Source organism: Coregonus clupeaformis, chromosome 2, assembly GCF_020615455.1.
Source record: "Coregonus clupeaformis isolate EN_2021a chromosome 2, ASM2061545v1, whole genome shotgun sequence".
NCBI classification, from domain to species: Eukaryota; Metazoa; Chordata; class Actinopteri; order Salmoniformes; family Salmonidae; genus Coregonus; species Coregonus clupeaformis.
The window spans coordinates 3,585,863-3,601,984 of record NC_059193.1 but is presented as its reverse complement, the minus strand read 5'-3'; the positions used below and the strand labels follow the sequence as shown (position 1 = coordinate 3,601,984).

Sequence of the window (16,122 nt, the reverse complement as noted above, 5' to 3'; positions counted from 1 at the left end):
CCTAATGGCAGTCAGGCTACCTCTGGCGAGCACATGGAGGGCTGTGCGGCCCCCCAAAGAAATGCCACCCCACACCATGACTGACCCACCGCCAAACCGGTCATGCTGGAGGATGTTGCAGGTAGCAGAACATTCTCCACGGTGTCTCCAGACTCTGTCACGTCTGTCACATGTGCTCAGTGTGAACCTGCTTTCATCTGTGAAGAGCACAGGGCGCCAGTGGCGAATTTTCCAATCTTGGTGTTCTCTGGCAAATGCCAAACGTCCTGCACGGTGTTGGGCTGTAAGCACAACCCCCATCTGTGGACGTCGGGCCCTCATACCACCCTCATGGAGTCTGTTTCTGACCGTTTGAGCAGACACATGCACATTTGTGGCCTGCTGGAGGTCATTTTGCAGGGCTCTGGCAGTGCTCCTCCTGCTCCTTCTTGCACAAAGGCGGAGGTAGCAGTCCTGCTGCTGGGTTGTTGCCCTCCTACGGCCTCCTCCACGTCTCCTGATGTACTGGCCTGTCTCCTGGTAGCGCCTCCATGCTCTGGACACTACGCTGACAGACACAGCAAACCTTCTTGCCACAGCTCGCATTGATGTGCCATCCTGGATGAGCTGCACTACCTGAGCCACTTGTGTGGGTTGTAGACTCCGTCTCATGCTACCACTAGAGTGAAAGCACCGCCAGCATTCAAAAGTGACCAAAACATCAGCCAGGAAGCATAGGAACTGAGAAGTGGTCTGTGGTCACCACCTGCAGAACCACTTCTTTATTGGGGGTGTCTTGCTAATTGCCTATAATTTCCACCTGTTGTCTATTCCATTTGCACAACAGCATGTGAAATTTATTGTCAATCAGTGTTGCTTCCTAAGTGGACAGTTTGATTTCACAGAAGTGTGATTGACTTGGAGTTACATTGTGTTGTTTAAGTGTTCCCTTTATTTTTTTGAGCAGTGTATATTGATGGGATAGGAGTACCTCGAGGGGTTCCAGAAGAATTCAAAGCTAGGAATCAGATCGCAGCTGGGTTTGAATCAAGTATTTTCTGGTGGTCAACAATTAATAAAAACGTAGATTGGATAAATTATATTTACTATAACCAGCAAAGATGTATAAACCACACTCGTGATGCAATAAAGGGATTGGCTGAGCAGACAGCGGCAACTAGCTTAATGGCATGGCAGAATAGAATAGCTTTAGATATGCTTTTGGCTGAGCGGGGCGGAGTTTGTGTTCTGTTTGGATCTATGTGCTGTACTTTCATCCCCAACCATGCAGCACCGGACAGGTCCGTGACCAAAGCGCTTCAGGGACTCACCACGCTGGCGAACGAACTGGCTGAGAACTCTGGTATTGATAGCTCCCTAAACGGTTGGTTTGATAACATATTTGGTAAATGGAAAACTATTGTTGTAACTATTCTGGGTGAAGTTATAGCTTCTATGGGTATACTTGTTCTTTGTGGATGTTGTCTTATTCCCTGTGTCCGAGGGTTGGTGAGCAAGGCGATGGAGCAGGCGGTTTCCCAACAGATGGTGAGATACGGCCCAATCCCGGACTCCGACCTAAGGAATGAAGGATATGACCTACCAGGCTTGGTGGAGTGACACCCTAGGGTCTGAAGGGGGCCAAAATGTACTTCCCTGTTTGTGTTTTATGTTTTATTAATCTTGTGTTTTGTGTTCTATTAATCCTGTGTTTTATGCTTTATTAATCAAGTTAACCATTGTGAATGTTTATCTTTCCTTATGTGAAGGTTTGAAGTTCCTGGGTGGCTGGTAGCCAACCTAGTACAAGTTGGGTGTAGATGGAAGGACTGAAGGCCTTTTTATTATCATTATTGCCTATTAATAAAAGTGTGATTCTTTTTGTTTGTATTGTATTTTAATGAGTGACACCCTAGAGGGTGTCAATAGGAGGATTCCTGAATTTCCCTGAAATTTCTTATTTTGGGTTTTCTTGTTTTGGGTTCACACCCAGTGGGTGTGAAAAGGGGGATTGTGGGGCTCTATTTTCTTATAACTGGATGTGATGCCTAGCTTAGAAAGAATGCATTAATGATTAAACATAATAGGTTTGTACTGTACTGATATAAATTGTTTCACATAACAAGCTGTGATTCATGTGAGGAACGTTAGGAGGCAGGATGAGATAAGAGCTTGTGTCTCTCATACACGAACACTGCCTCTTTGTTGAACCGTCCAAGGACGTAGGTACAAAGAGTACAGTTAGGGTGGGAAAGTACAGGGGAACTGTGTCTATGCTGACTCTGGACCAGCTGCAGATAACAACTTATGCTGGGACCAGCCTGTGCGCCAACGATAGGCTGAGTAAGTCTACGAACATCATATTTACCATTGAAGGGTTTTGCATTAATTAAAATACTAGTCTATGTTAGAAGACGTGTATTGACCTCTTTTGTTCCTAATACCAGATTTGAATTGATGCAACTTAACAGTATTTAATAATAATACAATTTAAATAATCTTTCTCGATACATGAAAGTTAAGTTCCAAAGGTTTTTATTGCTAGAAGGATTAATAACGTTTCTAAACATTAAAACAGTGTCGGGATTGTAGTCATTGATCCAGCTGTTGTCCATACATTCAATTGAGAACTCAAGGGCTGTGTACACTGTAAAAAAATAAATAATAAATCTAGTTGTTTCAACTAAATATTATTAAGTAACTGGTTCCACGGACGTTTGTTTGTTTACTCAACTTTTCATTTTTTGTTGGCCAAAACTTTGCTTCAACGTGAGAAAACGTAGGCAAAAATTCAGTCAACTTAAAAATGTTTGCTCAATTTTGTCTCGTGTTAATTCAACTAGAAAATTATTAATTTGTCATTTTACCAACAGAAAAAGGCTGTGGAAATAGTTACACACACAGTGCTTTTAACATCCAACGTTTTCAACTTACATATTTGACACATTATTACATTGTGCATGTTCATTTAAACAGTAATTGGTATTCACCTGGGATTTGAACTCACAACCTCTTGGTTCACAGCATACCAATCTTCCTTCTATGCCACCATTTCTGTGTCAATAACATATTTGACTCATGTTGACATACATGATTTCATTGTGCATGTTAATTTCTACAGTAATTGGTATTTGAACACACAACATCTTGGTTCACAGCATTCCAATCTTCCTGCTACGCCACCATGTCTGTGTCAATTACGGATTCACCTGTATCTACGGGGATAACAGCCTTAGTTCGTTCCAAGATCTTAAAGATAGTTTTAATCTATCTGGTTTATCATTTTTCATCTACAATTTAAGTCTGCCCTTAGGGCTCATGGTGTTCATTGGCAGTCAGCTTTGACGCTACATCCTATGCATAAGATTTTGAGTTTAAGATCGAAAAACAAAAGGGTCTAGTTTCCAAAATGTATCATTTTCTTTACTTTCAACTTCTTATAAACCTCTTCCTCTCGATACGCTGTGGAAAAGAGAACTTCCAGGTTTGGATCAATGTTTTAGTTGGGACTGCATCTCCTTATGTTTTACTTTGAAATGATTAATCTGTTTTTCATTTATCTCTATGTCAGAAGTGCATTCTTCTCGCTGGCCTAACGCCTTCAAAACAATGATTGCAGTACGATGGAAGCCTCCACACTCACGTCAATCAATCCTCTTTTTTGGATGTAATTTATATGGAGCATTCTACTGCTAAAGAAGACACTTTGAACCAATGGCTTCTTGCTGCTAAAATACTTTGTGATGTGTTGCTTTCATGTATTTTATTTTGTATTTTGAACTGTTTATGTTTATTTAATTTGATCCCTTAGGTCCTCGGGTGGGGTGGGATTGGGATGGGGGGAGTATCTTCATTTTGTATGTATTCATGTTTGCTGACAATTATTATTAATAAATAAACATTTGATCAAAAATAACTTATTTCACCTGTATTGCTACACTTTGCACTTCAAAGTAAATCTCAGCTCTGTTAAAAGTACACTCAAGTATAACTATTTTATTTCTCATAGTGATTAAGGAGTAACATTAAAACAAAGTAATAAACCCCACCAACATTAGACAACTATACAGAAAAATCTAAAATTGCTTAAATAAGTAAATCAAATCAAATCAATGATGACAGAATAGTCAGATTAACTGATAATTGACACAGACATTGTGGCATAGCAGGAAGATTGGAATGTCAAGAACCAAGAGGTTGTGAGTTCAAATCCCAGGTGAGGACATTGAATAATAATTACTGTATAAATGAACATGCACAATAATCATATCTCAATGTGTATCAAATATGTAAATTAAAAACATTGTATGTTAAAAGTACTGTGTGTGTAACTACACTGAACAAAAATATAAACGCAACATGCAACAATTTCAAAGATTCTACTCAGTACATATAAAGAAATCAGTTAATTGAAATAAATTCATTAGGCCCTAATCTATTGATTTCACATGACTGGGTATGCAGACCTACATCTGTTGGTCACAGATACCTTTAAAGAAAAAGTAGGGCGTGGATCAGAAAACCAGTCAGTATCTGGTGTGACCACCATTTGCCTCATGCACCGCAACACATCTCCTTCACATAGAGTTGATCAGGCTGTTGATTGTGGCCTGTGGAATGTTGTCCCACTCCTCTTCAATGGCTGTGCGGAGTTGCTGGATATTGGTGGGAACTGGAACACGCTGTCGATCCAGAGCATCCCACACATGCTCAATGGGTGACATGTCTGGTGAGTATGCAGGCCATGGAAGAACTGGGACATTTTCAGCTTCCAGGAATTGTGTACAGATTCTTGCGACATGGGGCCGTGCATTATCATGCTAAAACATGAGGTGATGGCGGCAGATGAATGGAACGACAATGGGTCACGGTATCTCTGTGCATTCAAATTGCCATCAATAAAATGTTAATTGTTTTCATTGTCCGTAGCTTATGCCTGCCCATACCATAACCCCACCATCACCATGGGGCACTCTGTTCACAACGTTGACATCAGCAAACCACTCGCCCATACATGCTAGCTGACAGTTTGTGCAGAACTTCTTCGGTTGCGCAAACCCACAGTTTCATCAGCTGTCCAGGTGGTTGGTCTCAGGCCGGTTGGACGTACTGCGGTTGTGAGGCCCGTTGGACGTACTGCCAAATTCTCTCAAATTAAGTTTGAGCCGGCTTATGGTAGAGAAATGAGCATTCAGTTCTCTGGCAACAGCTCTGGTGGACATTCCTGCAGGCAGCATGCCAATTGCACGCTCCCTCAAAACTTGAGACATCTGTGGCAATGTGTTGTGTGACAAAACTGCACATTTTAGAGTGGTCTTGTATTGTCCCCAGCACAAGGTGCATCTGTGTAATGATCATGCTGTTTAATCAGCTTCTTGATTGTGGTCCTCTGTAGCTCAATTGGTAGAGCATGGCGCTTGTAACGCCAGGGTAGTGGGTTCGATCCCCGGGACCACCCATACGTAAAAATGTATGCACACATGACTGTATGTCGCTTTGGATAAAAGCGTCTGCTAAATGGCATATTATTATTATTGATATGCCACACCTGTCCGGTAGATGGATTATCTTGGCAAAGGAGAAATGTTCACTAACAGGGATGTAAACAAATTTGTGCAAAAGTTTAGAGAAATAAGCTTTTTGTGTGTATGAAACATTTCCGGGATATTTTATTTAAGCTCAAGCAACATGAGACCAACACTTTACATGTTGCGTTTATATTTTTGTTCAGTATAGTTCCACAGCCTTTTTTTTAGGTAAGATGCCAAAAATTATGTAATTTCTAGTTGAATGAACATATGACACAAATTGAGCAAATATCATTTTAAGTTGACTGAATTTTTGCCTCCGTTTTCTCATGTTGCCGCTAAGTTTGGGCCAACAAGTTCAGGTAACACTTTGACCAAAAAGTTCAGTAAACAAAAAAAAAGGCTGTGGAACCAGTTACTTAATAATAATTAGTTAATAATTAGTGGTTGTTTTTATTTTATTTTTTACAGTGTATACATACCCCCTTGGTAGGTACAGATTGTAACACCAGATAATGCGATTTAACCAAAGATTTGTGGTATCCATTACTGGGAGTTACAGGTTAGATACTGTTTGGTGTAGCACAGAGAATTTTCGACAAACCTTAATTTAGTGATACTATCTCCGTTCTCGATTCGGTCAAACATGCATCTTCTAAAATGCTCTGTACAACCCTAACTTTGGCCACTGTGGGAAATTATTCTCTTATATTTTAGATGTGCTGTTAGCTTAATAAGAGAGCATTAATGATTAAACATAATAGGTTTGTACTGTACTGATATAAATTGGCCAACATAACAAGCTGTGATTCATGTGAAGAGCTATTAGGGAGTAGGGGGAGATAAGGCTTGTGTCTCACATACACAAACACTGCCTCTTTGTTAGAACGCTCAAGGACATGTGTTCTGCTACAAAGATGTCTGGGATTGCTGACTCTCTGGACAAGTTGTGGAGAAAACAACTAAACACCTGGCAACAGTGAAGCGCCAAGGGACTGCGACCAGCCTGTGCGCCAACGATAGGCTGAGTAAGTCTAAACCACGCTCAGTCTCTACTCTGATCAAATCAAATCAAATCAAATCGTATTGGTCACATGCGCCGAATACAACAGGTGCAGACATTACAGTGAAATGCTTACTTACAGCCCTTAACCAACAGTGCATTTATTTTTAACTAAAAAAAAGTAAAAATAAAACAACAACAAAAAAAGTGTTGAGAAAAAAAAGAGCAGAAGTAAAATAAAGTAACAGTAGGGAGGCTATATATACAGGGGGGTACCGTTGCAGAGTCAATGTGCGGGGGCACCGGCTAGTTGAGGTAGTTGAGGTAATATGTACATGTGGGTAGAGTTAAAGTGACTATGCATAAATAATTAACAGAGTAGCAGCAGCGTAAAAAGGATGGGGTGGGGGGCAGTGCAAATAGTCCGGGTAGCCATGATTAGCTGTTCAGGAGTCTTATGGCTTGGGGTAGAAGCTGTTGAGAAGTTTTTTGGACCTAGACTTGGCACTCCGGTACCGCTTGCCGTGCGGTAGCAGAGAGAACAGTCTATGACTAGGGTGGCTGGAGTCTTTGACAATTTTGAGGGCCTTCCTCTGACACCGCCTGGTATAGAGGTCCTGGATGGCAGGAAGCTTGGCCCCAGTGATGTACTGGGCCGTACGCACTACCCTCTGTAGTGCCTTGCGGTCGAGGCCAAGCAGTTGCCATACCAGGCGGTGATGCAACCAGTCAGGATGCTCTCGATGGTGCAGCTGTAGAATTTTTTGAGGATCTGAGGACCCATGCCAAATCTTTTCAGTCTCCTGAGGGGGAATAGGCTTTGTCGTGCCCTCTTCACGACTGTCTAGAAGTGTTTGGACCATGATAGTTTGTTGGTGATGTGGACACCAAGGAACTTGAAGCTCTCAACCGGTTCCACTACAGCCCCGTCGATGAGAATGGGGGCGTGCTCAGTCCTCTTTTTTTTCCTGTAGTCCACAATCATCTCCTTTGTCTTGGTCACGTTGAGGGAGAGGTTGTTGTCCTGGCACCACACGGCCAGGTCTCTGACCTCCTCCCTATAGGCTGTCTCATCGTTGTCGGGTGATCAGGCCTACCACTGTTGTGTCGTCGGCAAACTTAATGATGGTGTTGGAGTCGTGCCTGGCCATGCAGTCATGGGTGAACAGAGAGTACAGGAGGGGACTGAGCACGCACCCCTGAGGGGCCCCCGTGTTGAGGATCAGTGTGGCAGATGTGTTGTTACCTACCCTTACCACCTGGGGGCGGCCCGTCAGGAAGTCCAGGATCCAGTTGCAGAGGGAGGTGTTTAGTCCCAGGATCCTTAGCTTAGTGATGAGCTTAGAGGGCACTATGGTGTTGAATGCTGAGCTGTAGTCAATGAATAGCATTCTCACGTAGGTGTTCCTCTTGTCCAGGTGGGAAAGGGCAGTGTGGAGTGCAATAGAGATTGCATCATCTGTGGATCTGTTGGGGCGGTATGCAAATTGGAGTAGGTCTAGGGTTTCTGGGATAATGCTGTTGATGTGAGCCATGACCAGCCTTTCAAAGCACTTCATGGCTACAGACATCAGTGCTACGGGTCGGTAGTCATTTAGGCAGGTTATCTTAGAGTCCTTGGGCACGGGGACTATGGTGGTCTGCTTGAAACATGTTGGTATTACAGACTCAGTCAGGGACATGTTGAAAATGTCAGTGAAGACACTTGCCAGTTGGTCAGCACATGCTCGGAGTACACGTCCTGGTAATCCGTCTGGCCCTGCGGCCTTGTGAATGTTGACCTGCTTAAAAGTCTTACTCACATGGGCTACGGAGAGCGTGATCACATAGTCATCCGGAACAGCTGGTGCTCTCATGCATGCTTCAGTGTTGTTTGCCTCGGCGAGCATAGAAGTGGTTTAGCTCTGTCTGGTAGGCTTGTGCCACTGGGCAGCTCGCGGCTGTGCTTCCCTTTGTAGTCTGTAATAGTTTTCAAGCCCTGCCACATCCGACGAGCGTCAGAGCCAGTGTAGTACGATTCAATCTTAGTCCTGTATTGACTCTTTGCCTGTTTGATGGTTCGTCGGAGGTCATAGCGGGATTTCTTATAAGCGTCCGGGTTAGAGTCCCGTTCCTTGAAAGCGGCAGCTCTACCCTTTAGCTCAGTGCGGATGTTTCCTGTAATCCATGGCTTCTGGTTGGGGGTATGTACGTACGGTCACTGTGGGGACGACATCATCGATGCACTTATTGATGAAGCCAGTGACTGATGTGGTGTACTCCTCAATGCTGTCTGAAGAATCCCGGAACATGTTCCAGTCTGTGCTAGCAAAACAGTCCTGTAGCTTAGCATCTGCGTCATCTGACCACTTTTTTATTAACCGAGTCACTGGTGCTTCCTGCTTTAGTTTTTGCTTATAAGCAGGAATCAGGAGGATAGAGTTATGGTCAGATTTGCCAAATGGAGGGCGAGGGAGAGCTTTGTATGCGTCTCTGTGTGTGGAGTAAAGGTGGTCTAGAGTTTTTTTCCTCTGGTTGCACATTTAACATGCTGGTAGAAATGAGGTAGAACGGATTTAAGTTTCCCTGCATTAAAGTCCCCGGCCACTAGGAGCGCTGCATCTGGATGAGCGTTTTCCTGTTGATTTATGGCCTTGTACAACTCATTCAGTGCAATCTTAATGCCAGCATTGGTTTGTGGTGGTAAATAGACAGCTATGAAAAATATAGATGAAAACTCTCTTGGTAAATAGTGTGGTCTACAGCTTATCATAAGATACTCTACCTCAGGCGAGCAAAACCTCAAGACTTCCTTAGTATTTGATTTTGTGCACCAGCTGTTGTTTACAAATATACACAGACCGCCACCCCTTGTCTTACCCCGCTAGCTGTATGATATCCATGTCGTCGTTCAGCCACGACTCTGTGAAACATAAGATATTACAGTTTTTAATGTCCCGTTGGTAGGATAACGGTAATCTTAGGTCATCCAATTTATTTTCAAATGATTGAACGTTGGCTAATAGGATTGATGGAAGAGGCAGTTTACTCGCTCGCCGTCGGATCCTTACAAGGCACCCGATCTACGTCCCACGATATCTCTGTCTCTTCCTCACGCGAATGACGGGGATTTGGGCCTTGTCGGGTGTCTGTATGATATCCTTCGCGTCGCCTCGTTGAAGAAAAAATCTTCGTCAATACGAGGTGAGTAATCGCTGTCCTGATATCCAGAAGCTCTTTTTGGTTATAAGAGACGATGGCAGAAACATTATGTACAAAATAAATTACAAATAACGCGGAAAAACACACATAATAGTACAATTGGTTAGAGGGCTGTAAAACGGCAGCCATCTTCTCCGGCGCTGTTTACTACAAGTGAGGTGGTGATAAGCCAGCAGGGAGCGGGAACTATCTCTGTCAGAGTATTTAAAGAAGAACTTATAACAATGGACCAGTTCTCTGACTACCCTGCGTGGTTTTTCAGTGGACCAATATATACGAACATCATATTTACCATTGAAGTGTTTTGCATTAATTAAAATACTAGTCTATTTTAGAAGACGTGTATTGACCTCTTTTTGTTCCAATACCAGATTTGAATTGACGCAACTTATCACCACCTCATTTTTTTTCACCCTTGTCAGGCATTCAAAAAACGTGACTTCGTGGTTCCCACCACAATTGCAACATTTCACTTTTTCATCACATTAAATGATATTTTCCACAACTTGGACATCTCGGTTTCTCCCTTCTGCAAACCCTTGACATGACCAAAAGCTTTACAGCGATCACACTGCATTGGTCTTAGGATAAATGCTCTGACTTTGTAGTTTATATACCCCAACTGCACTTGAGTAGGGAGAGACTCCATATCAAAAAACTAAAGAACAGATAAACTCTTCACCTTTTCATCATTCACCACTCGATTCATCAATCACTCCAGGAATATTTTTCATCTCTTTAACATCGACTTCCCGCCAGATATTACCCCCTTGAGGGGTGCCATGTTCCGAAGAGACACAAACGACACGTCAAACTTTTGAAATCCGGAGAGCCGCAACACACGTTCCTTCTGATCTGCAGAAGTACAAAAAATCTAAACAAACCCGCCTCTCGTGATCAACACATCCTTCACTTTACCATCACCATCTCCACCAGTTCGGATAGCTCAAATCGATTCTTCAAGATTGGTATTTCGATAAGCTGCTCCTCATTAACAAACCTCACTCCTACAAGATATAAAGGGACATTCTCCGCGCTGTACCCTACTTTGCTCCTTTTTCCATTCTTTTGAACAATACTCCAATCTTCCTTGATTCTACCGCCTTTAGATTCACAATCCACTTCATCGTCTGCCTCCGCCATCTTTTCGAATCTGTCCTCGTACCCTCAACTGTCACCGCCAATCACATCTTCTGTGTCTTGACACCATCAGTCTCATAACACCGGAACAGACAAATGGCAGGTATCAATGGACTTGACCAATGGCATGCATTAATGGGCGTGTCCTGTTACCAAGGAACGCCCATATTAAGAAACGCCCCGAATTGCGGTCTGCAATTACTTCATATTGCACTTCTCCGCTGATTCGAGAAAATGTGAATGTGCTGTGCGTGATTACGTCCAATAAACGTAGTCATCATACTTTGACAGGCTAAATACGTAGATAGCTAGACTTACTACCCTGCTTTTTGTGAAGGAGGAAAACAGACGGGTGAGTTTATCATAAAATGTCTCGCTATACAGCTAATTTAGATAAATATGTATGATTTATAATCAATGTAATATTTAACAATACAAGAGGCACACAATGACCGATAAATCTAACATGCGAAATGACAGTCCGGCTAAGAGAGAAGTGACTAGCTCTGGCTTTCTTTCTCGACTGAGAAGGCAACTAAGCTAACGTTAGCTAGCTAACTACGTTGTCAGTCCAAGATACAACAGGTCTCATTGTTTTGATTCCTCATGCTGAGGGTGGGTAGTTAGCAGACTAGCTAACGTTAGTTTGTCGCCGTTTCAATGCGAATAACACCGAACATATCAGAAATGTATTGTGGCCGTAGCTAGCTACGTTATGTAAAAAGAGAATGCTGTCGAGTTTGCTAGCTCGGAGATTAGCCAACTAGCTAGCGTTAGCTACCTTGCTAACGATGGCTTACCCTCGAAGAACAAAACGGGGGTAAGCCATCGTTAGCAAGGTAACTGTTAGTCATCTGTTTTTGGTAGGGCTTTATCGCGATATTTTTTCCATGGCAAAATATTTAACACGAAGCAGACAACTCTTTGGTCCTTTAAAAACCTACTGTATGTAAAATAGTTAGCTATAGCTTGGAAAATAAAGTAAATGTGACACTGGATGACAACATAATGATTTTTTGTTTTCAACATTAGTTGTTTTTCAAAAGAAGTTACATCTGCTTCATGTTTTGTTTCCTTGCCACGACACTAACGAGTATCGCGATACTGGTATCCTCCTGGTCAGTTAGCTAGCTCAGGGTTTCCCAAACTTGGTCCTGGGGCTCCCCTGGGTGCAAATTTAGGTTTTTACCCTAACACTAAACAGCTGATTTTCAAAGAATCAACGCTTGATGATGAGTTGGTTATTTGAATCAGCTGTGTAGTGTTGGGCAAAAAAAATATTATACAAGTGGGGCCCAGGACCGAGTTTGGGAAACCCTGAGCTAGCGAACAGTTTAACTAGTTGTTTGACAGATGCCTCAAACTATGACAAAAATCCATTAGAGCCGTGGATGGTCAATTAGCTAATATTGGAATAAAGGAGGCTAGCGTTACTCCTTAGTCTAAGGACCTTACATGTTCTGTTTTAAAGGGCGAATTGGCTCTGGAAGCCAAAACAGCTAAATACTCCATCTAAACGTGAATCGTTTCTCAATTGTGGTACGGTTTTATAAACATAAACCCCTCAACTTTCATATCACATAAAAATACTGGTTTTAACACAGTTGCAGCCAATAGTATTTTTCAGTAACAACACGTTCGTGGCGTCAGTCTTCCGTTTGCACACAGGTGTTCAGAGAAGCAGATAGCTAATTAGCACAGGTAGTACACTGTCTTCCATCTGTTTTCCATAAAGTGCTGTAACATGGAAATATGGCCATGTGGGAGCCCTATAAAGGTGTGTACCAATTTAACCTTCTTTTAATAATATAAAAATTCTTGCCGATATAAAATATAAGGTCCTTATGCTTCCAACACCGTTCCACAAGCGGTGCATGTTAATGTTCGGACCGAGCATCACGGCTCTAAACCGAACTCCCCCTACAAAAGACGCCTTCGTCTAATGACTCGTATGTGTAATGTAATGGAACAGAGCTATGATCAAGGGCTAATGCTCAATGAGCTTGCTAGTAACATTTATCTTCAAAGATTTATTTTTAGCTAGCTAAACTTACCCAGTGTAATTGTTAACTAGCTAGCGTATCGGGACCATGTCCGGTCGTATTTTCGTGATGTTGTTGAAAATAGTAAAATATAAACACTTTGTTTTTTTCAATTATCCGAAAACAATTTACTATCGATATTGTCATTCCCGTATTGTTTACTGTGTTTCCAAAGAATCGTAAGTTCATCTATGTCAGTGCTATAACCTTTGTTTCCTTTTGGCAGTGAGACATTTGAACAACCACCAATAAGCGTAATGCTACAGCAGCAACATTAGCAGATATTACAGTAAGTAGCTACTATAGTATCTCTGCCTTTCCTCTGTGTAGCTAAATAAACTGCTTTAACTTGTTCAGTGTATTGGTTGATTTCATTTTTGACAACTATGATGCTAGTAGTTCACATTGACATCCTTTTCTGTGTCCATAATGGTCTCTCTTCTTTGCCCCCCACCCAAAGTACTTCCTAAGGATGGCTAGCTGCGGTGAGGTTGACCACTCTGTGAGCTCGCTCCCATCCAGTAAGAAGGGGAGTGGTGACTCTGCCTGCTCTGGTTCCAGTGGCTCATCACCTGCCCTACCTGTCCCAGAGTGTGCTATCTGCCTGCAGAGCTGTGTCCACCCTGTCCAGCTACCCTGCCGCCACGTCTTCTGCTTCCTGTGTGTGAAAGGGGCGTCCTGGCAGAGCAAGCGCTGTGCTCTCTGTAGACAGGAGGTTCCCGAGGACTTCCTGGAGCACCCCACTCTGCTGTCCCCTGAGGAGCTGAAGGCCGGAGGGCGGGGTGCCACAGGGGACAACGCCTGGTACTATGAGGGGAGGAACGGCTGGTGGCAGTATGACGAGAGGACCAGCCGTGAGCTGGAGGACGCTTTCTCCAAGGGCAAGAAGACAGCTGAGATGCTGATTGCCGGGTTCCTGTACGTGGCCGACCTGGAGAACATGGTGCAGTACCGGCGCAATGAGCACGGCCGCCGCCGCAAGATAAAACGGGACGTTGTGGACATCCCCAAGAAAGGGGTGGCAGGCCTCCGTCTAGACACAGAGGGCGGGGCGCAGGGGTCCGCTGCGGCAGGGAGAGGGATCTCTGCAGACGGGGCTGATACTTTAGCAGCCCCAGTGCAGCAGGCTGCAGCAGCTCCAGCTGCTTCCACAGTCCTGTCTGCTCCTGCCAGGCCTCCCACCTCTCTGGGGGGCCAGCCCGGCAGCCCCACCAATCCCTCCCTGGAGGACGCCCTGGCCCAGCTCCACATCAGCCCCACAGATGCCCCGGAGAGGGCTGAGGTTGGGGAGGGAGAGGAGGAGGGGGAAGAGGAGGCCACCGCCACACCCTCCATGTCCTCTGGTCCTAACACCTCTGTGGATGGGTCTGGGGACTGGAGCGACGATGAGGAGGGGACGGGGAGGCAGTGGAGCCCCGGGAGCAGAGACTGCGTTTGGGGGAGAGCCCGGAGGACAGGTCCCCCCCTGGGGCTGAGGCCTCCAGCAGCAGTGTGAGGTCGAGAAGGCCTGACGGCCAGTGTACTGAAGTGTGAGCTCAACTCATCATGAACTTCTGCACTGGAGCTAACATTCTCGGCTAACATATGACTCTGAAACAGATCCAAACCAACCCCCGCATACAACTGTCTCAAGGCAAGGAGACGCTCCCATTATATTAGACTTTCAAGATTAAAATGACCCCCCTGAAAATTAGTTCTGGTCCAAATTTACTGGTGGGCCTTGGGAGCAAAGTCTTTCCCCTATACAACTTGTTAATTGAGCGTTGAATTGTTGTTTCGTGTAAGTTGTTGGGACGTTGTTTGAACGTCCCCATGCCTCCAGACAGTGTGTGTGATGCAGCCGTGATGAAAGATGGAGACTTGTTGTTTTTATCAGAGACACAAAAATGCATTTAACTGAATCGGGTAGCTGCCTCTTATCAGCTAATCAACAGTTGTTTTGATCAGATCAGTGGTTCAGTGTGTTCCTCTCTCTGCAGCAGCTCCGTGTGTTGAGCTCTAGGCAGCTCCAAAGTGATTAACACCATGCTCCATGACCTCACTGATCATAGCCCTAAGTCAGTCGACTGCATTTTCATTTGTGTTTCAAAAGCGAAGCATGGTCTTAGTGTTCAGTTGCTGATTTTTCATCTGAAATGCTAGTCTGTTTCATAACGTGTGCATGTGTTTTTAAGAGAAGGGTTGGGTTCTTAAACACTACTGGTGAAGAGGAGGACTGATTTTTAGATTTTGAGTTTGATTAACTATTTGTTTTTTCTTTGTTTTCCTCTGGTTGTAAATTATATTGTGTGATTACTAAGACGGTAAGTGAAGAGCAACGGTTTCTATGTGGCTGGGCTGTCTCCTGCAAAACATTTGAAGTTTTAAATTGTATTGTTTTTATATTTCTTACCCGCTGACTGTCATTGTCATCTGTCCAGCTCAATTTCACTCTCATTAAAATAACTGTTTACTTTCTGTAATCATTTTTGTTCGTAATCTTTTGTTACATGGTTTGTAATTTAAATAAAATGTGTCTATTCATCAAAACGATGAGATTGGAAGTTTTGTTTTTGTTCGATGAAAGCAAAAGGTGAGCTGATCACATACCAATACTAGTGACATAATGCAAGATACTGTAAGGAATAAGCTCTCTTGTATCAAATCTGGTCACAATGTGTATTTCTCATACACAACTAATCTACACTATATAAACAAAAGTATGTGGACACCCCTTGAAATTAGTGGATTCGGCTATTTCAGCCACACCTGTTGCTGACAGGTGTATAAAATCGAGCAGACAGCCATGCAATCTCCATAGACAAATTGGCAGTAGAATGGCCTTACTGAAGAGCACAGTGACTTTCAACGTGGCACTGTCATAGGATGCCACCTTTCCAACAAGTCAGTTTGTCAAATTTCTGCCCTGCTAGAGCTGCCCCGGTCAACTGTAAGTGCTGTTATTGTGAAGTGGAAATATCTAGGAGCAACAACGGCCCAGCCGTGAAATGGTAGGCCACACAAGCTCACAGAACGGGACCTCTGAAGTGCGTAGCGTGTAAAAATCGTCTGTCCTCGGTTGCAACACTCACTACCGAGTTCCAAACTGCCTCTGGAAGCAACATCAGCACGAGCTGTTCGTTGGGAGCTTCATGAAATGGGTTTCCGTGGCCGAGCAGCCACACACAATCCTAAGAGCACCATGCGCAATGCCAAGCGTCGGCTGGAGTGGTGTAAAGCTCGCCACCAT

At 43.7% G+C, this 16,122-nt stretch overlaps 1 protein-coding gene across 1 annotated transcript; it reads left to right on the top strand.

Moving 5' to 3' along the window:
* Window positions 1-11,077: 11,077 nt before the first annotated feature.
* Window positions 11,078-15,422, top strand: LOC121586156 (E3 ubiquitin-protein ligase rnf146). Its single transcript, XM_041902659.2, is given in 4 exon segments — window positions 11,078-11,203; window positions 13,120-13,182; window positions 13,354-14,283; window positions 14,286-15,422. Coding segments are annotated over 2 exon segments (1,059 nt in total). The 5' UTR covers window positions 11,078-11,203; window positions 13,120-13,182; window positions 13,354-13,365; the 3' UTR covers window positions 14,427-15,422.
* The last annotated feature ends 700 nt before the right edge of the window (window positions 15,423-16,122 follow it).